The 22302-nt window shown below is 57.6% G+C and overlaps 2 protein-coding genes and 1 long non-coding RNA gene across 6 annotated transcripts; 1 reads left to right on the top strand and 2 right to left on the bottom strand.

The window, feature by feature from the left end:
* Positions 1-682: 682 nt before the first annotated feature.
* Positions 683-11139, bottom strand: TNNI3 (troponin I3, cardiac type). Of its 3 annotated transcripts, none has more exons than XM_045441486.1 (20): positions 11041-11139; positions 10840-10928; positions 10343-10527; positions 10116-10209; positions 7982-8139; positions 7527-7709; positions 7119-7244; positions 6890-7012; positions 6559-6688; positions 5674-5785; positions 5436-5510; positions 5093-5351; positions 3876-4027; positions 3602-3611; positions 3370-3456; positions 2922-2963; positions 2514-2645; positions 2022-2111; positions 1295-1471; positions 683-838 (listed from the first exon to the last, which is right to left on the bottom strand). In XM_045441486.1, exons 2-20 carry the CDS (start codon positions 10922-10924, stop codon positions 755-757), a joined length of 2304 nt encoding a protein of 767 aa, XP_045297442.1. In that variant the 5' UTR covers positions 10925-10928; positions 11041-11139; the 3' UTR covers positions 683-754. The 3 variants fall into 3 exon arrangements, with proteins under 3 accessions (XP_045297442.1, XP_045297443.1, XP_045297444.1); XM_045441487.1 differs by having other exon boundaries at positions 10385-10527; positions 11041-11124; XM_045441488.1 differs by lacking the exons at positions 5093-5351; positions 5436-5510; positions 5674-5785; ... (7 more) ...; positions 10840-10928; positions 11041-11139 and adding an exon at positions 6876-6881.
* Positions 3438-4844, top strand: LOC123578581. The gene is made up of 2 exons (XR_006702419.1): positions 3438-3790; positions 4416-4844. It is a non-coding gene; the product is annotated as an uncharacterized LOC123578581 (long non-coding RNA).
* A 3907-nt stretch (positions 11140-15046) lies between the features above and the next one.
* On the bottom strand, positions 15047-21844 carry SYT5 (synaptotagmin 5). 2 transcript variants are annotated; one of them, XM_045441481.1, is made up of 9 exons: positions 21675-21844; positions 20511-20634; positions 19782-19954; positions 18066-18185; positions 17785-17952; positions 17249-17416; positions 16856-16970; positions 16453-16586; positions 15047-15649 (listed from the first exon to the last, which is right to left on the bottom strand). In XM_045441481.1, exons 2-9 carry the CDS (start codon positions 20587-20589, stop codon positions 15449-15451), a joined length of 1158 nt encoding a protein of 385 aa, XP_045297437.1. In that variant the 5' UTR covers positions 20590-20634; positions 21675-21844; the 3' UTR covers positions 15047-15448. The 2 variants fall into 2 exon arrangements, with proteins under 2 accessions (XP_045297437.1, XP_045297436.1); XM_045441480.1 differs by having other exon boundaries at positions 16856-16973; positions 21675-21843.
* Between the last annotated feature and the right edge of the window lie 458 nt (positions 21845-22302).

Here is a 22302-nt window from a genome sequence, read left to right as displayed (position 1 = left end):
CCCCCCCTCCTTTCCCTGCCAAGCCGTGACCTTGAACTCTAGGGGAGCCAGCCCCGAGGGCGGGATTCCTCACCCCTCCTGCCTCCCGGAGTCTCTGTCTCTCACTGTCTGCCATCTCTGTTTCTATTTCTGTGACTTTCTCGGAGGGGTGGGGAGGGTCTCTTTGGGTCTGTTCCAGGCTCTCCCTGGAGCTCTCTGCGTCTCTGTGGTTTTCACTCGGCACGTCTCCCCATGCATTTCTGCGGGTGTCTCGGCCACTCTGCGCCTCTCGGTATCTGTCTGTTGGTGTCTGTCTGTGACCCCGTTTCTGTCTCTGTCTGGCTCTGGATCCATGTCTGTGTCTTTCTAGCTCTTCCCGGGGGGTCTGTGTCTCTGCCCTTCCCCCTACTTGGGTCCCTCTTTTTGTCTCTTTCCATGGCCTCTGTGTTTCGTTGTGTACATCTGCCTCTCCATTTCCCCTTTCTTTGCAGATCTCTCTAGGAATGGCTGTCTTGTCTCCCTCTCTTTGGGTCTCTGGCTCTCTCTGGGCCTTGGTCGGGGCATCTCCGTGCACCCCCATTCTCACTCCCAGAGGAGCTGCGAATGCCCGCACGGCCCCTGGCCCTGCTCCTGCTGTGTGGTGTGGCTTCTCCGTCTCCCTCACACCAAAGCCCCCGCCCCGGTAGCAGACGCGCAGCCACTCTTAGCTCAGAGAGAAGCTTTATTCCTCAGGGACGCCTTCTGCCTTCAGGGCCAGGGCGGCGGGGCAGCCAGCTCAGCCCTCAAACTTTTTCTTGCGGCCCTCCATGCCGCTCAGCGCGTCGATGTTTTTCCGCCAGTCTCCCACCTCCCGGTTTTCCTGGAGGAGTGGGTTCAGAGGTGAGGGGCTCCCAAGTATCCTCCGCCCACCCTCCAGCCTCTCCTTGGGATGTCCAGCCCGGGATCTGGCTCTGGAACACTCCTTGTCCCCTCAGGCAGTCCGTTCAAACCCCCCCCCCCCCATCCTGTCTCCCTCAGGCACTTCTGGCCTCCTGGCTTGCTTGTTACTTCCTATTATACCCTATGGCTTCCCTTCTTGTCTCCCGCATGCTCTATTCTTCTCTCTATTCCTCTCTAGTGGGGACTTCCTGTTGTAGACCTCAGGCGCATTTTGACTCCTTGCCACTTCCTTTCTCCACAGTGCCTGTTGAGGCTCCCTGGCCAGATTCTTCTCCCCATAACCCAAGTACCACCTGTCCTGAGCTTAGGCCCCAGGAGTGCTCCCCCGACACCCTCTCCTCTGAGCACCCCCTTTCCTGGCCCTAGCCGCACTCACCTTCTCTGTGTCCTCCTTCTTCACCTGCTTGAGGTGGGCCCGCAGGTCTAAGGACTCCTTAGCCCTAGTGCCCAGCAGTGCCTGCATCATGGCATCTGCAGAGATCCTCACTCTCCGCAGGGTGGGCCGCTTAAACTTGCCCCGAAGGTCAAAGATCTTCTGGGTCAGATCTGCGATCTGGGGGCAGCCATAAGGGGAGTGGAGACTTGCCCTCCTCCGGTCCCCCCTCCCCCAGCCCCACTCCTGCACCCTACACCTCCCTCCTATCTCCCTCCAGGCCTCATCCAGGCTCTCCCTCCCTCAGCTCCCACTGCCTTCAGGAAAACATCCAAGCTCCTCATCCAGGAACCGTCAGCCCTCTCGGATCTGCCCAGCCTCATCTCTGAATAACACTGACACTTCCTGGCCCAGCTGCACGCATCCCACAAAATTCCCTGTGCCATGCGTGAGCTCGCTCATCAACCCTCCGCGCTCCGGCGACACATTTCCGAGAACACGTCTTCTGTTTTCCCACCTCCTGGCTGCTGTAGGCTGTTCCCTCTGCCTGGAACAGCCTTCCCTAACCGCTTTATACTCATTCTTCTGCTCCTGTCTGCCAGGCCCACAGAGCTGACCCGGGTCTCTCGGTGTCTGCCACCACAAGCAGCTGCAAGAGATCAGGCTGAGACCACAGCCCCAGGCACCACACCCTACCCTGGAAGGAAGGAGACTGCCCAATGCCTCCCACCTCTGTGATGTTCTTGGTGACTTTTGCCTCCACGTCGTATCTCTCTTCATCCACTTTGTCCACGCGGGCGTGGAGTTGTCGGCACAAGTCCTGGTCAAGGAATGTGGTGTATGTGGTGGTGCTGGTGGGGGCGGGGGGGGGTGTCCCGATTCCTGCATCTGAGGGAGGAGGGGCAGGGGGCCTGGACATCTGATCCTGCAGGAGTAGTTTGAAGTCCGACTCTGGAGCGGTTGGAACAAAGGGTGCTAGGAGCCAGGGGTCCCGAGAATCTGACGGAATCAGGGCTGGAGAAATCAACCTCTGGCTTTTGGGACTTGTAGGCAGCTGCGGGCCGTATTTCTGAACTCCTGAGGGGAAGGATTGGGAGACTGGACCCCAAGGTCCCGAGCAGAAGTGGGGGATAGTGACTAGACCTGTGAGTCGTCGCAAGGATGCAGGACGGGACACTAGGAACCTCGGATCCCGGGCCGGGCCGGAGTCCCCGAGGAGTACCTGCAGCTCCGCGAAGCCCAGCCCGGCCAACTCCAGAGGCTGGCACCGCGTGCTCAGAGCGCGCCCCTTCTCTCCGCGCCGCTCCTCCGCCTCCCGCTCAAGCTCCTGCTTCGCGATCTGCAGCATCAGGGTCTGCGGAGGGGAGGCCGGGGACCGCAGCCCGTCCGGGGCAGCTCATGAGGGCCGTGCGGTGCCGGAAAAGCTGCGCCGGCCAAGTTGGCCCACCGGTCCCCAGCTAGGACGGTCTTCTGGAGACACGCCCCTCCGGGGCCTGTCCATCATTCCAAGGCCCCGCCCCCTCGTGGGGCTACCCACCACACGGCCACGCCCACCCATACAAGCACGACTCTCCAGCCCTGCCCGCCCCCCGTGAAGACACCGAGGCGCCCTCTCCAGGCCTATCCTCACCTTCAGCTGCAGTTTCCTCGAGGCGGAAATCTTGGACTTTTTCTGCCGGGGTGAGACGGAGCAAGGAGCAATCAAGGCGGGGAGGCGAAGACGGGCGGTGAGAGGGGCCTCACGGCCGCTCCCTCAAGCCCCGCCCAGATTCGGCCCGCCTCCAACGCCTGCCCTGAATCTACCGGAGGCCACGCCCCTTAGTCCCCTCCACCAATCCGGACTTCTGACTGATTAGGCACCGCCCCCCACGCCCTAAGCAATCGCAGTTCCCATGGGCAACGGAACTCCGCCCGTACGCAGCTTTCACCAATCCGAGCCAGGCCCTCGGCAAAACTCCGCCCCCGAGGTGCCCCATCAGTCTTGGCTCCGCCCACTACCGGAGCCCCGCCCGTCCTTCCCCAAGTTCAGACAGCCTCCGCGGACTCTTGAGCCCAGACTCGTGGAGCTCGGTGCTCACCTTGGCGTGCGGCTCCGTGGCGTACGCACGGTAGTTAGCGGAGGACCGGCGTCGGACCGGGGCCGGCGCGGGAGGCGGGCAGCCCGCCTGCGGTTGGGGGAACGGAGCCGCGTCACCGCCGGATTCCCCAGCCCCCCTGCACAAGGTCTCCTGGGGCTGCAGCCTCCCGCCCCAGGTCCCGCCCTGCTGCGCCCTCCCTTGCCGGGCGCCTCCCGCCCGCGTCTGCTCTCACCGCATCGTCGCTGCAGGAGGAAGAGAGACCGGGAGCGAGGGGTTAACATGGGCCTGTGTCCTGTCCTGCCAGCCCAACAGCTCCCCCGTCCTCGGGTCCTAGGAGGTCTGATTCCCAAACTTCCGTCGTGCAGACACCCGGGAGTCCTGTCTCCACCTCCCCTCTCAGGCCGTGTGCCCAGCCTCGCAGGTCTCAACCTCTCAGGACCCCGGGAGATCGCCCCACCTCTCGCCGCCTCGGACCTTGGGATTCCGGGTTACCAGGCTACACTCACTTGTCCGCCATGCTGAGACTCAGGCCAGGGCTTGCAGGAGGCAGAGAAGGGGCAAGAGGCGCTTGGAGGGTCAGTAAGGGGGCGTCCGGGGTGACCTTGAAGGCCCCCGGGACTTTGGTCTTCTCCGGCCTGCCCAAGCTTCCCGGAGGACACTGAGATAAAGGGCGAGAACTGAGACTAAATATACTGCTGCCGCCTCCTCCCCCTGCCCAGGATGCGAGATAACTGGGGCGCGTGAGGGGTGGGGTGGGCCATGCTCCAGCTGGATCACCCTTCCACCTTGGCGGCCTGGGGATCCAGCCCCCTCCTCCTTCCGACCTAGGAGTCCAGGCCCCCAGCCCCTCCTCCCTCAGACCCAGGAGTCCAGGCCCCCAGCCCCTCCTCCCTCAGACCCAGGAGTCCAGGCCCCCAGCCCCTTCCTTCCTCAGACCCAGGAGTCTGGGCTCCACCTCCACGCTAAAGTGCAGTCTCCATGAGAGCTATGGTCAGTTTCACTGCCCCAAACCTCTTAGCCACTCAATAAATTTTGATTTATTTCAGGATCCAGGTGTGGCCCAGACTCTCGCAGGCAACAGCACAGAGAAACCCACTTCTAGTTTACTTGGAACTAGGTCTCCTCTCTTGACCACCCTAGGCCCTCCCCTTCCCCAGCCCTGGAGACAAGACTGAGGACAGGAAAGCTACACGGGCACACGGAGAAGAGGACCCCGCTCTCTTTACTTGGACCATGTGGGTGCTGACTAGCCCTGGAGAGCAGACCACCCCAAACCCCAGTTAAAACAGGACCTCTGGCGACAAGGGGACCACACGGAGGGCCTGAGCCTCAGGGCCAGATCGCCAGGCTGTGTGTAGAGGCTCAGGAATGGGATGGAGAACTCTGAGAGAACCATCTAGAATTCTAAGAACAGACTATAGCATCCCAGGAATGTAATCTGAAATTCTAGCAACACCTCTGAAGCTGATTGAGAATGTTGAGAGTGTAACTGAGTATTCTACAGGCGGGCTCTACTTCCGGGACCTGACTAGAGGTCAGAGATGGGGGGCTGGGTATCTGGCAGTCGGGGCAGACTCTCTGGTTTTGGGGTCTGACTCCCTGTGGGCGGAGCCTGAACCTCTGAGAGTGAAGCCCGAGACTCTGAGGGGAGTTTGAGGCGCTCAGAGGGTGGGGTCTTGCCTTCCGAAGGCTGGGTCAGGCCCTCCGGGGGCGGGTTCCTTGCCTCAAGGGGCGGGACCAGGGCGTCAGGGGGCCGAGTCGCGGATTGTACGGAGGGCGGGACCAGGGCGCCAGGGGGCGGAGTCGTGGATTGCACAGCGGCGTGGCTGCGGAGGCAAGCAGAGTCCCCGGACTTGTAGAAGCGTGCGAAGGTCTCGGAGGGCCTGTCCTGGTTCTGCGGGGTGAATCCAGCCGCCTGAGCTAGCTCCCCGACCCGGGCGGAAAACCCCTGCAGCTGCTCTTGCCGCAGGTCTACCAGGTACCTGCAACCAGGAAGTGGTGTGTTAGGGGTCCTGGCTGACGGCCGTCAGCCTGGACGTTCCCCGCCCTGTCCTCTGCTGACTCACCGGGCTAATTCCACGATCAGGTGTCCTCCGGGAGCCACGCAAGCCCCGAGGTCAGGGCTGAGAAGATGCACCATCCTGGGCAGAGAAAAGGGGAGGACTGAGGCTCAGACTTGCAGGTCCCGAGGGAAAAGTGGGGCTGGGGGATCCGCCCACTGATTGAGGACGGTCTGGGGGCCAAGATTCCTGGGCCTAAGGGAGGAGATGCTGGGGGAGAGAAGTCCGGGAACCTCCCTCTTACCCACAGGCCACGTAGAGAAGCTGGAACCGTCCCTCGTAGCAGCTCTTGTGGTGAAGGGTTTGGGCAGAGCCGAGAGGCAGGAAGTGAACGGTGAATTCCGGGGAAGGGGCAGCTGGGGAAGACTCGCAGAGTTAGACAACAGACAAAGCTTGGAGATAACACTCTTTGCTTGTCTTGAAGCCCTTCCTCACAAGTGGGTTCCTGGAAAATTCTGGGAAAGTCAGCCCGGCAGGTAGAGAGACCCATCTTACAGACTAGGCAAGTGAGACTCAAAAGAGGGCAAGAGTGGGTGGCCCTTCCTGGTGCCACAGGACATCCAGGAAGAACCAGGTTGGGGGATGGTTACAAGGAGGCAGACCGGAATTGAGGTGTGGGGGGGGTGCTGGGACACAGCACCTTGTTAGAATGTTCTCGTCTCTTAGTCTTCTGCAGGTAGGATTAGAATTCTATCAGAATGGGCAAACCATAAGAGACTCTTAAATGCAGAGAACAAACTGAGGGTTGATGGGGGGAGGGGGAGAGGGGAAAGTGGGTGATGGGCATTGAGGAGGGCACTTGTTGGGATGAGCACTGGGTATTGTATGGAAGTCAAATCGACAATAAATTATATTTAAAGAAAATAATTCTATCTGAATGACAATAATGGTGTTAGGATTTAGGAAAGGGAGAGAAATACAAAGAGAGAAGAGAAAAATCGACAACCACAGGTACAAGAGACCATTTGTCCAGGCATTGGAGGCCATATCAGTACACACTCTGGGCTCGAAATCCCTGGAACCCGAAGCCCAGGATGGGGGTCCGGGTCCCACTCCTCCCCGGAGGATGATGTGCCCACTGTGTCACCCAACTCGCATTTCAAGAGGGTGAGCTGACTGGCACGCTTACCGCGCTCTGGGCTTCCAGGGCCCTCGCCATGCACCTGCTCAGGGCTTCCGTGGTTGGCTGTCGGGCGCCCCCAGGCGGCCACCTCTCGGAACAGCTCCGTCACGTTGTGCTGGGTGATCTCACTCGCGGTCTGGGGAGAGAAGGGGCGCGGCCAGGGTGACCCGGCAGGGCCTAGAGTACAGCACCCCTCCCCCAACGCCCAGCGCGAGCATGCGGTGACGGATGGGATGCGGGTTAGTTTGGATTTCCAGACTGGGCTGAGAAAGTATGGGGGGGGGGGGGCGGGGCCTCGAAAACCCTCTCCCAGAACCCAGCACCTCCAGGCGCCCACCTTGACTGGCTGTCCGTTGCTGGTCCGCAGGAGGTTCTCATCGTCCGCTTCGATGCCAAAGGCCACGAATGGTCCCGTGGCAATGTCCCCCCAGTACCCGCGCGCTGCGACACGCTCCCCGTGCTTGAGAAAGCAAGGAGCGAAGAGGCAGGTAGGGTCAACGTCCAAGACCCCGGTTCCTATGTCCCCCAAAAGAAGGATCGGCCAGGGCAGGGAGGTAGACACTCACATGGCTCAGGAGGCGGCCAGACGCAAGGGTCCGGTTGGGCACGTGGTAGGCGCTGGAGTCTCTGAGTTCAAAGGCGACGCCTGTGTCCCTCCAACGCCGGAACTCGCGAGTGTGGATGACTCGGGCCTGGGTAGAGAGAGGAATGAACAGAAGCCTAAATAAATCTGGCATATGGCTCCCCAGCGTCCTCCCTCGGACCCAGGAGTCCAGGCCCCCAGACCCTCTTCCCTCAGAGACCAGACTGCCAGTCCCTCCTCCCTCGGACCCAGGAGTCCGGCCTCTCAGCCCCTCCTCCCTCAGACCCAGGAATCAGGCCCCCAGCCCTTCCTCCCCCGGACCCGGGAATCAGCCCCTCCTCCCTCAGACCCAGAAGTCCAGGCCCCCAGCCCCTCCTCCCAGGCCCCTCACCCCGCGGTCGTGCAGCTTCATGTGCAAATCCCAGTCGCTGACACCGCGCCGGGCGTCGTAACGGGAGCCCAGGTAGTGACGCAGCCTGGAGTCCCAGAGGCGGCTCATGGGGAAGACCTCAGGACCCTTCTCCCCGCCGGCCCAGAAGCGGAACACAGCCTCCAGCGCGTCGCGCTCGCGGAACTGCACGGCCAGCACGCGTGGGGAGAGAGCGATGGAGAGGCGGCTGCAGCGAGAGCGCTTCCTCCCGCTTTACCCTCCCTGCCATCCCGGGGCGTGGGAATGAGTCTCCCATTTCTCAGACGAAGAAACCGAAGTTCTGAGAGTACCCCCCTAGCGCACATCCCGCAGTGGGCGCCGGGGAGCTGGGGTTCGACCTCCATTTACGAAAACCCCTTTGGATCGCCCAAGTGCATTGTTCCCGTGGCCGTCCGGATCCTGGGCGGTGACGCCACCTTGAGGGCGCTCAGGCTGAGCCAGGGCAGCTGCTCCGCCAGGCGGTGGGGCTCCGGGACCAGGCGCGCCAGGCGGTCGGCCTGCGCGCGCACGAAGGCGGCCACCTGGGGGCGCAGCAACGCGTTCCCCCACACCTCCAGGAAGGTCTCGCTCCTCTCTGGGGAAAGGTGGGGCTGGATTAGCGGGGACAGCAGAGGAGTGAACCCAGAAATGAGACCCGTGTGGGTGACGCATACCTTCTGTAGGGCAATCTCATTATTTTATAGTCACACGTGCCTAAGGGACACTGGCAGACCCCCCCCTCCCCCATCCATCCCTCAAACGGGAAGAATTACTTAGACCTAATCTGGGTCTCCTAGTCTTCCCCGCCCTCCAGGTGAGCCCAGTCCTGAATTTCATATTTAAATTTTCCTCCCCTTAAAGAAGAAAAGGTTATATATAGAGATGGAAGTGGAGATTTATGCATGTGAAAATACCATAGCGTCAAATTGTTCCATTTTAGTAGGAATCTTTTTCTTTTAAGGTTTTTATTTGTTTATTTTTTTTTAATTTTTTTTTCAACGTTTATTTATTTTTTTTTGGGACAGAGAGAGACAGAGCATGAACGGGGGAGGGGCAGAGAGACAGGGAGACACAGAATCGGAAACAGGCTCCAGGCTCTGAGCCATCAGCCCAGAGCCCGACGCGGGGCTCGAACTCACGGACCGCGAGATCGTGACCTGGCTGAAGTCGGACGCTTAACCGACTGCGCCACCCAGGCGCCCCTTTTATTTGTTTATTTTTGAGAGAGCGAGCGTGGGAGGGGCAGAGGAAGAGAGAATCTTAAGCAGGATTCACAGCCGGCGCAGAGCCCGACACAGGGTTCCATCTCACGACCAGGAGGTCATGACCTGAGCCAAAATCAAGAGTCAGAGGCTTAACCGACTCAGCCACCCAGGCGCCCCTAGTGAGGAATCTTATAAGAGAACTGTATGCTACTTTAGTTGGACACACATATACATCCATATCAATGCATCTGTATCAATATATGAATTGTTTAAGAATCTTATAATAGAGAACTATATACCTTAAGTTAGATTAGATTGGTTCTAGTTCCAGAACCTTCTACAAGGTGCATTGTGAAATGTGTGCACTGTATTCTGAAGGCTCTGGGCTGTTAGCGACACATCCAGAAGTATGACAACAAAGTCTATATGACAAGCCAGGAGATATACATTTTTTTTTTAAATCCTCACAAGAATTCTATGGGGAAAGAATTTCTAGGATCCTCATTGCATCAGTGTAGAAACTGAGGCCCAGAAAGGGGCAGACTAGCCCCAGGCCACTCAGGAAATAGAGCTGGGATTTTTTTTTTAATAATTTTTTTCTATGTTTATTTTTTAGAGGGAGAGACAGCGTGTGAGCAGGGGAGGGGCAGAGAGAGAGGGAGACACAGAATCCAAAGCAGGCTCCAGGCTCTGAGGTGTCAGTACAGAGCCAGATGTGGGGCTTGAACCCACGGACTGTGAGATCATGATCTGAGCCGAAGTTGGACACTTAACCGACTGAGCCACCCAGGTGCCCCTGGAGCTGGGATTTGAACAGACTGTCTCAGTCCAGACTTTGCTCTAGGCACTAAGTCGAAGTCGTTGTTACTGAGAAATTATCCTTTCTGCCTCCCCACCCAAATCCTCCTCTCCCCTTCAATCTCACTTCCAAGGCTCCCTCCTCCAGGCAGACTCTCTGGGATTCATGTCTCTAACTGAGAAGACTCAGGCCCATGGGAGGCTCTGGCTGAGCTCAGCCAAACCTTCCCCACATCTGGGAGACTCACTACCTGTTAAGAAGTCCTTTGATCTCTTTTGGACTTCTCCTGTGGTAGGAGGGTTTCAATGGTTATCCTGTGTCATGCACCATACAGAGAGTTTATGCGGATTTTCTCCCGGAATTCTTTCAATGGCTCTAGGAGGTTGTATATTTAGCCCCATTGTACAGGTGGGTAAAGCTGAGGCTCTGAGACTATCAAATGAATGAGTGAGTAATGGAACAGGCAGCTGTGACCCAAAGGTGTAATTGCACCATTGAAATGCCAGAATCCCTGCGGGGTGGGGGAGAGCTGCTGGGGGCCAGAATGTCTGGGTCCTTGTAACTGACCTTGCAGCCCCATCTTCTCAGGTTCCTCCAAGGCTAGGCTGAAGATCAGCATGTGTCGGGCTACAGCTTCCAGATTATTCTCAAGCACATAGAACTGGAAAGACAGGGTGAAATGATTCCCTGGCTCCTAGGATACCCAGGAGTGGGAGCCGCCATCCTCGTCCCTCCACAGGACCCAGACATCCTGTACACTGGCTTCCTTCAAACACAGGAGTCTGGGCACTCACCTTCATTCTCCTGTCGCCACCCACCCCACAATCCCGGCTCACATGTAACCTCCTGCGAGGCCAGAGAGCTGCCCGGGCCAGAGTCCGAAGCAGGTGCCGCCCATCCACGGATCCCACCAGCAGTACATCTAGCTCGGGGGTCGTGTGCTCTGTATCCTCCCGCAAATCTGGGTCCACAGGAGGACCTAGTAAGATGACACAGGCTCGGGTTGGAGGCCTGGAGAGCCTCCCCCTGCAGCCGCCCCAGAACGATGGACTACAACTCCCAGCAGGACTCGCACGCCTGGCCTAGGTTCCCGAGGGAGCTGTGCCTCTAAGCATTCTGGGAACCGTAGTCCGCAAAGGCCGTTTGGGACGCCCAGTGAAAGGCGGCGCCGCCGTTGGAGCCTCAGAGAACGTTTGCGCGCCGCCTGCCGGGCTGGGAAGGCAGCCGCCGGGTCAGATGTGGTCCTTGGGGGGGTGGGGGTGGGGGTGGGGGGTGGGGGGGAGGGACTCACTCTCAGCCTGCAGGTCCAGCGCTGGGGACAAGCCCCACCAGGACACGGAGCCGAAGCCTGTGCCAGAGCCTGCCGGTGTGGTCATCGCCCTGCAGGACAGACATCCTGGGAGTCCTCAAACATCGTCCCTGCCTCACCCACCCATTCCCCTGTCACCGCCCCTCATTTCTCGTCCCTCTCCTCCATGTGACATCCCCTCACCTCTATCCTTTCAAAGACTCCGGGTCACCCCCTCCCTCCCTGCTCGGTGCTGCGCTGCTGCAGTTCTGCACCCACTACACACAACTACCTCTCGCCCCCTTCCTTTTCGACCAATCACCCAATGAGAGTACGCGGGTTGGTACCGGCGCGATCAACTGACCAATGAGAGTGAGCGGGACCGGCCCGCTGCGAACTTTTGGCCAATGGGAGCGCTTGCGGGAGCGGAAGGCGTATGGACGCGGTTGTCATGACGACGGCGCTGGAGGAGAAGGGGCGGGGCAAGAGAGGCTGGGGCGGGGCCAGGAGAGGCTGGGGCGGGGCCTGGGGCGATCCACACATCTGGGATGGGGGAGGTCTAGGCAGATTCGAATTGACACAGAACAGGAATGGAATCTTGATTAATTCGAATTAAAGTGAGGCGGCCTAGACCTCTGTGTCCCCTGTCCCTTTCTCCTCGTGGTTCTACCATCCAGGGCTTCTCAACAGGCGGGACACAGCAAAGTGCTTGGTCTAGCTAGTGCTGGCCCCTGGTTGTTCAAGTTTCAGGATATGTGTTACATACAATCATTACTAATTACTAAAACTAAATTCCAGTTAAATGCATTACATTACAATAAAGGTAATACAGGGGCCCCTGGATGGATCAGTGGGTTAAGCATCTGACTTCAGCTCAGGTCGTGATATCACCGTTTGTGAATTCAAGCCCCACATCTGGCTATTGGCACAGAGACTGCTTCAGATCCTCTGTCTGTCCCCTTCTCTCTCTCCCCTCCCTGGCTCATGCTCTCTCTCTCTCTCTCTCTCTCTCTCTCTCTCTCTCAAAAATAAATACACATTAAAAACCTTCTAAAAACAAATAAGAATTTTATATTTTATCCATCGTGGATTTCTTTTTTTGGATTAATTTTAATCTTTCAAAAATATTGTATTAAAATGCTATTTATCTTGATTGCTGATGGTTTTGTTTTGTCAGCTTCGTCTTAGATTTGGGAACCTTCATCCTGATCCTGGGAAATACTATATTACTGCATGATGGCATGCTAATAGGCCTCTCTTCTCGGCTTCGTATTCAGTGACTTCACATCGGTAGCTTGAAATCAGCCGTGGTGGGAGTATTTACACCATGGAAATAGGCAGACTACACAGCAGGGCTTCATAAAGTTGGTAACAGCACACCATGGGAGGCACACCAAGTCTTCTCTGGCCTCCACGTCTGAATCCTTTGCGTATTTCCCTCTGCTACACCAATTCCCTCCTCCCTGACCCCCAAAATGTCCAACTCCAGCACGGGATCTTTCTCTGAGTTCTCTCTTGCCTTCCCTTCCCAGCAGAATGGCCACAGCAGTCTATACCCTGTGACTCCCAGTACTTTATATTCAGGGAACCCAATGGCAGGATGCTGGAGAATATGGCTTTGGGTGTCAGACATGCCTGTCTTTACATCTTGCCATCACCTGCTGGCTGAGAGACCTCGACCAGGTGACTTAACCTGCCTTTGAGTTCCACAAGGGCAGGACATGAGTGAGGCAGGTCTCCAGACCAGCCCCAGCACCCAGCACGGTGTGCAACACCCAAGGAGCCTGGCTCTCCAGCTCCATGACCTGAGGTAAGTCGGTCATCCTTTCTGTGCCTCAGTTTTCTGCTCTGTAAATTGGGAATGGTAACATGCAGCTGGCTGTGGTGTCAGGGATTGAAGGGGGTCCACCTGCCATCCAAGGACAGTTCTGGGCACTAGGGAGTGAAGCTGGGTCTCAGCAGTCCCTGCGGGACTCACTGGCCTCCTGGCTCTTTTGAGAACATACCAAGCCTGCTCTTGCCCCAGGGCCTTTGCAACTTAGGATTCCTTCTGCCTGGGATTCTCTTCCCCTTCATCTTTATTTTATTGTGGTAAAGTACACCCAACATAAAGTTGAATGACACTTAGGATATTCACAATACTGTGCAACCATCACCACTCTCCAGCTCCAGAACTTTCTCATCACCCTGTGCTCATTAACCAGTCTCTCCCCATTTCTCCATCTCCCTAGTCCCTGCAAACCACGAATCTACTCCCCCCCCCCACCTTTGGATTTGCCTCTTCTGGATATTTTACACAGATGGAATCATACACCAAGTGGCCCTTTGTGTCTGACTTCTTTCACTTACAATCACGCTCTCAAGGTGCATTAAGCTGTAGCGTGAATCAGCATAAAAACTCCTTATGACTGAATAGTATTCCATTATACGTCCCCCTCATCTTTGCGAGCCTCATTCCTTCTTGTCGTTCACAACACAGCCCAAACATTACCTCTTCAGGAAAGCTGTCCCTGACTGCCCTTTCTAAATCATCTCGGCCCTCACTAGCTTACTGCCCACACGGATCACCATTTGTAATGATTTTGTTCTTCTCATTTGTCGGCTTTCTTGTTGAGACGTGGAACCAGGGACTCTAACTCAGAGCAGATTCGATCCCAGGACTTAGAGACAGACTTTCTGGCTGTATGATCCTCAGAGGTCATGCTACTTCTCTGAAGCCCAGTTTCCTTATTTGTCGACTGGGAATAATCATCACGTCCATTTCATGTGATGGCTGTGAGGATTATTGTTAGCAGCAGTAGCAGTAATAGTGATAATAGTAATGCATAATGTTGTTTTCATTAAGATGTCCCCTAACTCACTCACACATACGAAATTATTGCATTTTTTAAAGAAATTTGTTAAATCGCTTAACGGGGCATCTGGGTGGCTCAGTCAGTTAGGCGTCTGACTTTGGCTCAGTTCATGATCTCACAGCTTGTGAGTTCGAGCCCCATGTCGGGCTCTGTACTGACAGCTCAGAGCCTGGAGCCTGCTTTGGATTCTGTGTCTCCCTCTCTCTCTGCCTCTCCCCCACTCGTGTTCTCTCTCTCTCTCAAAAATAAATAAAAACATTTAAAAAGAGAAAAAAGGAGAAATTTGTTAAATCGCATGGACATCACAACCTGTGTAACATCAGATTTCCCTTTTCCCATTGGCTATCAGGAAGCTCAGTGCAAGTTAGTACTCTGCCTTTTCTTTAGTATATGGGGGAATCTTTTGCCTCATTCTCCACTTAACCTGCTGGTCAGAGAGCTTTCTTACCAGGACACCTGGGTGGCTCAGTTGGTTGAACATCCAACTTTGGCTCAGGTCATGATCTTGGGGTTCGTGGGTTCGAGCCCCACGTCAGCCTCTGTGCTGACAGTTCAGAGCCTGGAGCCTGCTTTGGATTCTGTGTCTCCCTCTCCGTCTGCCTCCCCCCACCCCAACTGCTCGAACTCTGTCTCTGCGTCTCTCAAACATAAATAAACATTAAAGAGAGAGAGAAAGAGAGAGAGAGCTTTCTTACCAAATTGCATGGACCTCTGTCTGCCACCTGAAATCCTGTCCAGGATAAGAGGAGGGAGAAGCCAATGTAACGATCATCTTTCCTAGACACAGATCAGGAGGCAGACTTTGTTGAAGGAAGACGGGTGTAGTTGGAGGCATTGGCTTTCCCTGTGTAACTCTGTCCTTTCTGCCCGTCGCTGGGAACTTCATTCCCAGACTCTGCATCTCTACTTTGTTTCCTTGATGAGAGTAAGTCGTTTGGAGGTAAAGTCTGGATTTGCATCAACTCGGGGTTCCCAGCGTCCAACAGAAGCTGCCACACTGAAGACATCATGAAAAATAGAATGGATAAACAATGGAAGAAGAAAAGGAAGGGAGGGAAATATGGGCATGGAAATCTATCTAAGTCATGGGTGAGGGAGCGGATTAAATTCATGAGCAAGTAAGTGATTCATGGACTCCTCACAACGAGCATAAAGTAGGTGTTGTCATTACCACAATTTTTTCAGGTGAGGAAATTGAGGCTTGGAGGGCTAAGTGGTGGATGGTGGGTGGGTGGGCCCGTTTCCCTCAGTGTGTTTCCAGGATGGGCAGCCCTATCCTTGCCCTTGTGCGATCCCACCCTCTTGCCAGCCCTGCCCCTGCCCAGCCCCCATCGGCGAGCATCAGGTCAAGCCACCAAAGTTGCTGAGTATTTATTTGGTCCTGGAGCAGTGCAGGAATCCGACTAGGGACAGGAGCGGGTGATCCTGTGCAGGAAGAGGGGCACTTGGGAGCGAAGGGGGTAGGAGGCTGGGTCACTGATTGTCAAAGCAGAGCGTGGGACCCTGGGGGTGGGGGAGACCAGATGGCTCCCCTCCCCCAGGGGTCCCTGGGGCTTCTGGGTATGTGCTTGGTGGGAGAGTTGGCAATTACCACGACTGGTATGATGGGGGATGGGACGGCAGGACTGTGTCAGGTTGGGCGGAGTGGGGGTGGTGAGCGGTCAGAGAAGGCTTAAAGGCAGACCCGGGCCTGGCTTTGGCCAGGAGTCTGAGGTCAGGGGCCGAGTCCGGGCTTGGCAAGGGGCTGGCGTTGGGGATCAGGGTGCAGGCAGCGGCCTCGCTCGGTCGGGGGGCCGCAGGGAGTGCCACTGGGCAATGGGCCGCCGGGGGCTGGCCAGCATGTCTGCCCAGTGCCGCAGGCCGGCTCCCCCTGCCGCCGCCCCTACCGCCACCCTCCCGATGGCCTCGTTCTTGCCCAGCTTGTCATAGTCCAGCACGGTCAGCTCCACCTGGACCTTCTGCACACAGGAAGGGCAAGGGGAAGAGAGAGGAGAGTTCAGGAAGGAGGCTTGGCGGGGCGGACCTGGGGTACCATTGCTCAGGAGACCCTCTCCCTAGCAACCAGAGTTCCGGGGGGACTTGTTAGCGCCCTGGGCTAAGACTTCTCAGGGGACTCAGACGGGAGATGTGGTGGGAGGTGAGGGGGTGGACAGCCTCTGTTCGAGTGATGGTCTGGGTGCTTTCTTCCTCTGGAATCAGCTTTCAAAGGAGATAAACCCTAAGTACCTCCTCAGGAAACAGCCTCCTAAGGGGGACAGACCTGGAGGGCTCTTAAATGCGTGCAGTGGCCAGGCCTGGGTCCCGCTAAAGAGTGCTGTGGGGATATCTCTTTTTCTTAGTACCCATTCCTCCTGAGGGGGCGGGGCATCCTGGTCTTGCTTGGGGGCGGGGCATCCTGGTCTTGCTTGGGGGTGGAGCATCCTGGTCCTCCTTGGGGGCGGGGCATCCTGTTGCTTGGGGGCGGGGCATCCTGGACTTAGTTGGGGGCGGGGCATCCTGGTCTTGCTTGGGGGTGGAGCATCCTGGTCCTCCTTGGGGGCGGGGCATCCTGTTGCTTGGGGGCGGGGCATCCTGGTCTTGTTTGGGGTTGGGGCACCCTGACCCTCATAGGAGGAAACTGAGACTGGGAACACAACCTCAGGCCCCCAGGACCTGGAAGTTGCTAAGGAGTCTCCCTTCCCCTAGCAATAGGGGTTTCTAATGGCCCGGGACCCTGGGGGAAGGGCTGTTCTGACAGAGGCTTTGGGCAGTCTGAGCTCACCTGCACCTGGTCACAGGGCACCTCAAAACTGAAGGCCTCATTGTAATAGGGGTTCAGAGTGTTCTTCTTGATGGTCGTTTTCTTCTTCCGCACCTTTTTGCCGCCTTGAAGCAGGTGGACCTTGACATATGGATCTGGGGAGAGCAAGGAGTCTTACAGCCCCACTGTCAAGTCCAGGGGATCGTGTTAAGGGGGCATGAGAGTCCGGAACAGCACACCCTCTGCGCACCTCTCACGCCTCTCTGTCTCTCTCTCTTTCTCTGACCAAAGCAAATTTATATCCTCCAATGCAGTCTTGGCCTCCCCCTCCCCCAAGGGACCCTCAGGACCCAGAAAACAGCCAGATCCTGTGCTACTGAGACTCCGCGCCACCACCGAGATCATTTCCTTGCTTCCCACACACCGGAGAGCCCCCCTACGTCCATCTTCTTCAGGTTCTTAGCCTCCAGGACGATGACGGTGAGTTTCCCGGCCGTAGGGACATAGCGGAGGGAGAAGCAGATGTCACCTAGTTTCTCCTGCTAAAAGACAGAGGAGGACCCATCGCCGGAGCCCCTGCTTCCCATCCGTCCCCTCTCGGACCTTTCTTCCCTCCCCCTCCCCTTAGAGTGGAGTTAAGACCACAGAGGCACAACCCAAGGAGTGGAGAGGTTGTACCAGGAGAGCCCCCCCGGGTCTAGCCCTTTGCGGCAGGTGCAATGGCTAGAGCCCCGAAGGTCCAAGAAGCCTGTGATCTGATTGGCCCGGGCTCGCAGTGGGCGGGCCCAGCCGTGGGGGCGTGGCCACGCCTGCTCACCTCCTCCCGAGGAGCTGCCTGCAGCTCTCGCCAGGCCAGCACCGGCCGCCCCAAGTCGACGGAACTCATGGGGATCCGCACCTCCCCAATGGCATCGTTGCGGGAGAAGCGGTCGAAGTCGTACACCGCCATGACCAGTACCCTGCCCCCCAGCTCCACGTAGGGGACCTAGGTGAGGAGGCCACAGAGAAAAGAGCACAGGGTGGAGAGTAGAAAGTCAGACAGACAGGAAGTGGGGCGCAACACATCCAGGTAGAACACGGCGGGGGGTGGGGGGGGGGGCGGGCAGCAAGGGTTCAAGGGGACCGGTGTGGGGAAGTCTGTGGAACCCAAATGGGACAGCCCAAGGACCCAAGGCACAGCCCAGGGGTCAGCAGTGCCCCACAAGGGCAACCCAGGGTCCAGTGTCACAGTCTCCAGAGCTGGTGGCTGCCAACAGGAAGAGCTGAAGCGGTCGGTCCCCAGGATTCCAGGTACGGGGGTGGGGTGGGGGGGCGCAGGTTGCCAAGCCGGGGGCACGGAGGCCAGGAGCTCACCTTGAACGCAAAGTTCTCCCCAAAGTGTGGGTTGAGCGTCTGCCGATGCACCTTGGTCTCATGCCGCCGCCGCTTGTCTGGCAGCAGGTAGACCCGCACATAGGGGTCGGAGGAGCCGCCCAGGTCCAAGGCCGCCAGGCCCTCGGCTTGCAGGATGCCCACCAGCAGCTGAAAAGTGACGAGGAGGCTCTAGTCTTAGCCTCCTTTTTGGCGCCTCCTCTGAGAAGGCGCTAGAACCCTCGGACCCTCCCCTCCACGCCATGCCCCTCCCCCACACCCACCTGTCCACTCTGGAAATCGTAATCGAGTGAGTACTGCAGTCGTCCTAGCTCGTGCTTCTCTGCCACCTGCGACCCTGGCCCAGACGGTGCTGGCTCCAGCTCCTCCACTTCCGGCTGCACCTTAGGGAGCCGGGGGCAAGGGCAGGTGAACTCTTCCCCCTGACAGTGGGATCCTCCACGCCCAGAAGCCAAGGGAGACTCACAGAACCCTCAGGCTACACCTGAGCACTTGCAGGGCAAGCGGAATCGGTGTTTGATTAGTGATGTCTGGCAGAGGCAGGGAACCGTAAAGGCGTGATTCATGATGTCTGCTATGGGGCAGAACAGACATGGGGACACGTGCAGTGCGTCGTGTCTAGACTAGAAGAACAAGCACTCCTAGTGCCTCACTGCCTCCAAGAAGGACGCAGAAGGTTCTACTTCACACGCTAAAGGAATATTGGGGTTGCTGTCCAACTTGACGTGTTGACTAGTGATGTTGCCACAGAAAAACATGGAGGAGAAATAGTATATTTAGCCTGTCCTGGCCATTCTGAACTGGAACAAGACTTCTTAGCCTAAGCCATCAATTTTCAAAATTCAGTGTGAATCAGAACTCTCCTGAGAAATCCCACTTCAGAGGTTCTGATTCAGCAAGTCCGGTGCAAGATCCAGAACTTGTGTTTCCACAAGTACCTGAGGTGATTCTGATGTAGATGGTCTTTGGGCGTCATTGGCTTAAGGGATAGGGACGGAGGGGTGGAGGCTGGCTCCCAGGACTCTAAAGGTCATGCTTCATGGGTGATAATTATAACAGATAACAGCCATTTGTTGACAAGGGAGGAGGGGAAACACGAGTTACAGACCACAAACTTGAGGCTCACAGAAGGACGGTGAATTTCCCTAGGTCACAGAGCTGGGGAATGGTTCCTCTCGGTTGGAAACCTAGGACAGCCTGGCTCCCAGGTGAGCATCATTTCACTGTGCACTCAGAGGCCTAATGCTCAGACCCTCACACCTGTTACCTTTCATTTTCGCTCCAAGGGCCTCTTTCAACTCATGTTTCTTTCATTCTCTCGAGACAGCCACACCAGCCTCCTCCCTGGCCTCCTTGCCTCAACTGTGTCCTCCACATGGGTTCCGGAGGAGTCATTCCAACACCCACGTGACCCTGTTCCTCGCCTGCTCACAAATCTTCCGTGGCTCCCAATTGCCCTCGTGACATGGATACTACTGAGCTCTTCAGACACTCACTCTGGAGTGCAGTATATTTACACTCTATGCTCCAGCACAGAGTGAAAAATGACTCGTGGTTCCTCAAAAATGCCTCGGAATCTGGATTCCAGGACTCAGCACCCGCTGTTCCTTCTCTCTGTTCTTGGCTAACTCTGTGTGTTCCTTGGGTCTCAGCGCAGAAGATGCCTCTACTGGGAAGCTTCCTTGGACTCTCTGGGTTATCAGGTGGTTTTTCTGCACTCCGGTATGCTCTGTGCTGCCCCTGATATGGCACATAACACCCTGAATTGTGAATGTCTGTGTGAGTGTCTGACTTCCCCACCAGGCTGGTTCTCATGAACAGTGACCGGCCCCGGCCCATCTCCAGGTCCCCAGCGTCCCGGTTAGGGCTAAACACACAGGGTACATGAGTGAATAAGATGGGCACAGGAGGGGGGAGAGCACAGACTGAGGCTGGGGGTGCAGGGAGAGGCAGGGCTGAGGGGCTGGGCCAGGCCACACCTTGTCTATGTAACTCCGTCCCAGCTCCTTCACTTCCTGAAGGTGGACCTGGGCTTGGGCCTGAATCTTCTTGCCAGACCGCCTCCGACAACGCTTGCGGTAGAGGCAGAAACAGCAGCTGAAGACGAGCAGGGCTGAGACCAGAACGATTGTGGCCAGGGCCCAGGGGGGTACTGCAGAGGGCATGGAGACAACACTCAGTGAGGCCCTAGGAAGCAAGCTGGCTGATTCAGTCCGGGTTACATGTACAAGCCTTGATCCTGGCCAGGTTTTCCCTCCAGCCATTTCCATTCCATTTTATTCCCGTGTTTTCCTTCCAACTGATCTCACCTATAAAGCGATTTGATGCCCTTATTCTAGGCTGACACCGTCCAGATTTTCTTGCCTGTTAACTGCACCTTCTCTTCCACCCCCTTTCTAATTTCTGCTCGACCCACTGACGCATTTAGAAGCCATTCCCCTCCCTGGCTTCAGTTTCCCTATCTTTGAAAGAAGGGAGAGGTGGGCCTTCCAATCCACAATCCAAGATCCCATTCCATTCCACACTTTCTGATCTGGTTCTCGATTTTCTTGCAAACCTGTCCCTCTTCCGTTTCACTCGAAGTCCAGAATTCCAACTACAATACCACCCGGATTTTCCAGTCCGCCAACCGAGGACACCCGTCCGAATCCCGCCCCTGAGAATCCTAGCCGGGCTTTCCCTCCACTCTGGCCCCGAGTCTCGCTCACCAGGGCCCAGGCCGATGCGACTCGAGTCCGGAGGCGTGTCGGGCGCTGGAGGCCCTGGGGTTGGGGGCTCCGGGAACATGGCGGCGGGGTCTCACGGTCCTTTCTGTGGAGGTACCCAAGAGCCCTAGCCCCCCACGCCCACCCCGTGCATTCATTGACGCTTCCGAACAACGAAGAACTCCAACTCCCATCGGCACCCTGGGCGACCAGCGGCATAGGAATCGGCCAGCAGCCGCGAGGCATGCTGGGGTTGTAGTGTCGGCCTCTCAGCGATGGAGGGCGGGCGCTGGCGTGGGCTCGAGGACCTAGTTCCATCCCAAAGGGATGCCCCCGCCCTCCAAGGCCCCCGAGGAATCCCGCCGACTTCTACCCCTTCGGTGCCAGACTCCACCGGCGTGAACCGGAAGTGGGCGAAGGCGGGCGTGGGAACCGGAGACCTGGGTTGTCCCGAGCACCGGGTGGCTCGGCTCGGGCGGGGCGGGAGCAATGCTGGTTGCCCCTGGCAACGAGCTGTTGCCGAGACAACAGGCGGGGCTGACGTACAGATGCGGAATCCAGGCGCGGCCAGCTCGCTCTTCGCGCGGTCAGGACCCCAGCCCCGGACCCCCAGCCCCGGACCCCAGGCGGAGCGAGCTTGGGGAGACGGCAGCCTCGGCCGTCGCTCCCCGCGCCCACGGCTGGCTCCTCCCTCCACATCTGGCCCTGCGAGCCTCTCTCGCTCCTGCCGGGGGCTACCTGCTGCCACCGCCGGGGGTGGGGTGGGCTGGGGGCGCACATCTTCTCGGCCTGTGTCTCCCGCGCATCCCGAGCTCTGTCTTCACACCTGTCCTCATGACCGTCTCTGCCTCCACACCTCTCCCTCCACTCCCGATTTCTGTCCATTCCCCCACCGGCCCCTCGCTGCCCCCCTATCTGCGTCTCTCTTGCCCTCGGCCTGTGGTCTGGTCTGTGTCCCGGGCTCTCCCACCCTCCCCCCTGCCTGCTTCTCCCTCCCCTCTGCTCTTTGTTTCCACACCTGTCTCTAAATCGCAGTCTCCCCGTTTCAGCCTCCAGCCCTCCCACTCCTGTCGGGCCCTCCCTAGTGTCCCCCCACGCCACATGCCCTGTCTCTCTAGGGATGAGGATGAGCAGGGGCCTTAAGGAGGGGGTCCCAGAGGCTCCTACCTGCTCAGCGGCTGGACCGGACCCTCCCGGGAGACGCCCAGGCGCTGGCCCCGCCCGGACCCCGCCCCCGCACGCGGGCGGGTGGCGCTGTCCTGGGTGCTGATCACTGAGCCCGGTGGGGCGGGGGCGCGGCAGAGCTGTGTGTGTGTGTGTGTGTGTGTGTGTGTGTGTGCACGCGCGTGCGTATTAGGTCTCGGGTAGATGGAGAGCCCGTCCCTCCCCTTGTCCCGCCCCCAGCCAGGAGCCACCAGGGTGCCCAGGGATATTCACCCTGGTCCCAGTGGATTTTCTGCTTTCTTGTCCAACTGTCTGGCATCTAGGCCCCCTCTGTCCACCCCCACCCCCACCAGGATACCCTGTCCTAGGACCCCAGAGACTGTCTCGGGAGACCCAAGTACCCAAGTAGTCAGGTATCCAGACACAAGACTCAGCGTGAAAGTCTCCAGTGAATCCGCCCCAGACATCACCCCACCCTCTAGGATCTCCTAGCACCAGGCCCAGGAAGCAAGCCCCTATGCTCCTGGCTTCAGGAACCGGACAGACGCTGGAACACAGTGTGGACCTCCAGCCCTCTCTAAGAGACTCAACCATCCAAGCACATTTTTTTTTGGGTGCAAAATTATGGGTC

This window comes from Leopardus geoffroyi, chromosome E2 (genome assembly GCF_018350155.1).
Source record: "Leopardus geoffroyi isolate Oge1 chromosome E2, O.geoffroyi_Oge1_pat1.0, whole genome shotgun sequence".
Classification (NCBI taxonomy): domain Eukaryota; kingdom Metazoa; phylum Chordata; class Mammalia; order Carnivora; family Felidae; genus Leopardus; species Leopardus geoffroyi.
The sequence above is the reverse complement of the archived record's forward strand: the minus strand, read 5'-3'. Positions and strand labels throughout refer to the sequence as shown.

Coding starts and splice junctions, on each gene's coding strand:
- SYT5 (XM_045441480.1), bottom strand. CDS start 20,589: ATGTTCCCGGAGCCCCCAACCCCAGGGCCTCCAGCGCCCGACACGCCT. Junction 19,955..20,510: donor TCGCATCGGCCTGGGCCCTG/GTGAGCGAGACT, acceptor TGCCCTCTGCAG/TACCCCCCTGGGCCCTGGCC. Junction 15,650..16,452: donor TGCCCTGTGACCAGGTGCAG/GTGAGCTCAGAC, acceptor TCCTGTGTGCAG/AAGGTCCAGGTGGAGCTGAC.
- TNNI3 (XM_045441486.1), bottom strand. CDS start 10,924: ATGACCACACCGGCAGGCTCTGGCACAGGCTTCGGCTCCGTGTCCTGG. Junction 7,013..7,118: donor CTGGCCGCCTCCTGAGCCAT/GTGAGTGTCTAC, acceptor TGCTTTCTCAAG/CACGGGGAGCGTGTCGCAGC. Junction 6,689..6,889: donor GCAACGGACAGCCAGTCAAG/GTGGGCGCCTGG, acceptor TTCTCTCCCCAG/ACCGCGAGTGAGATCACCCA.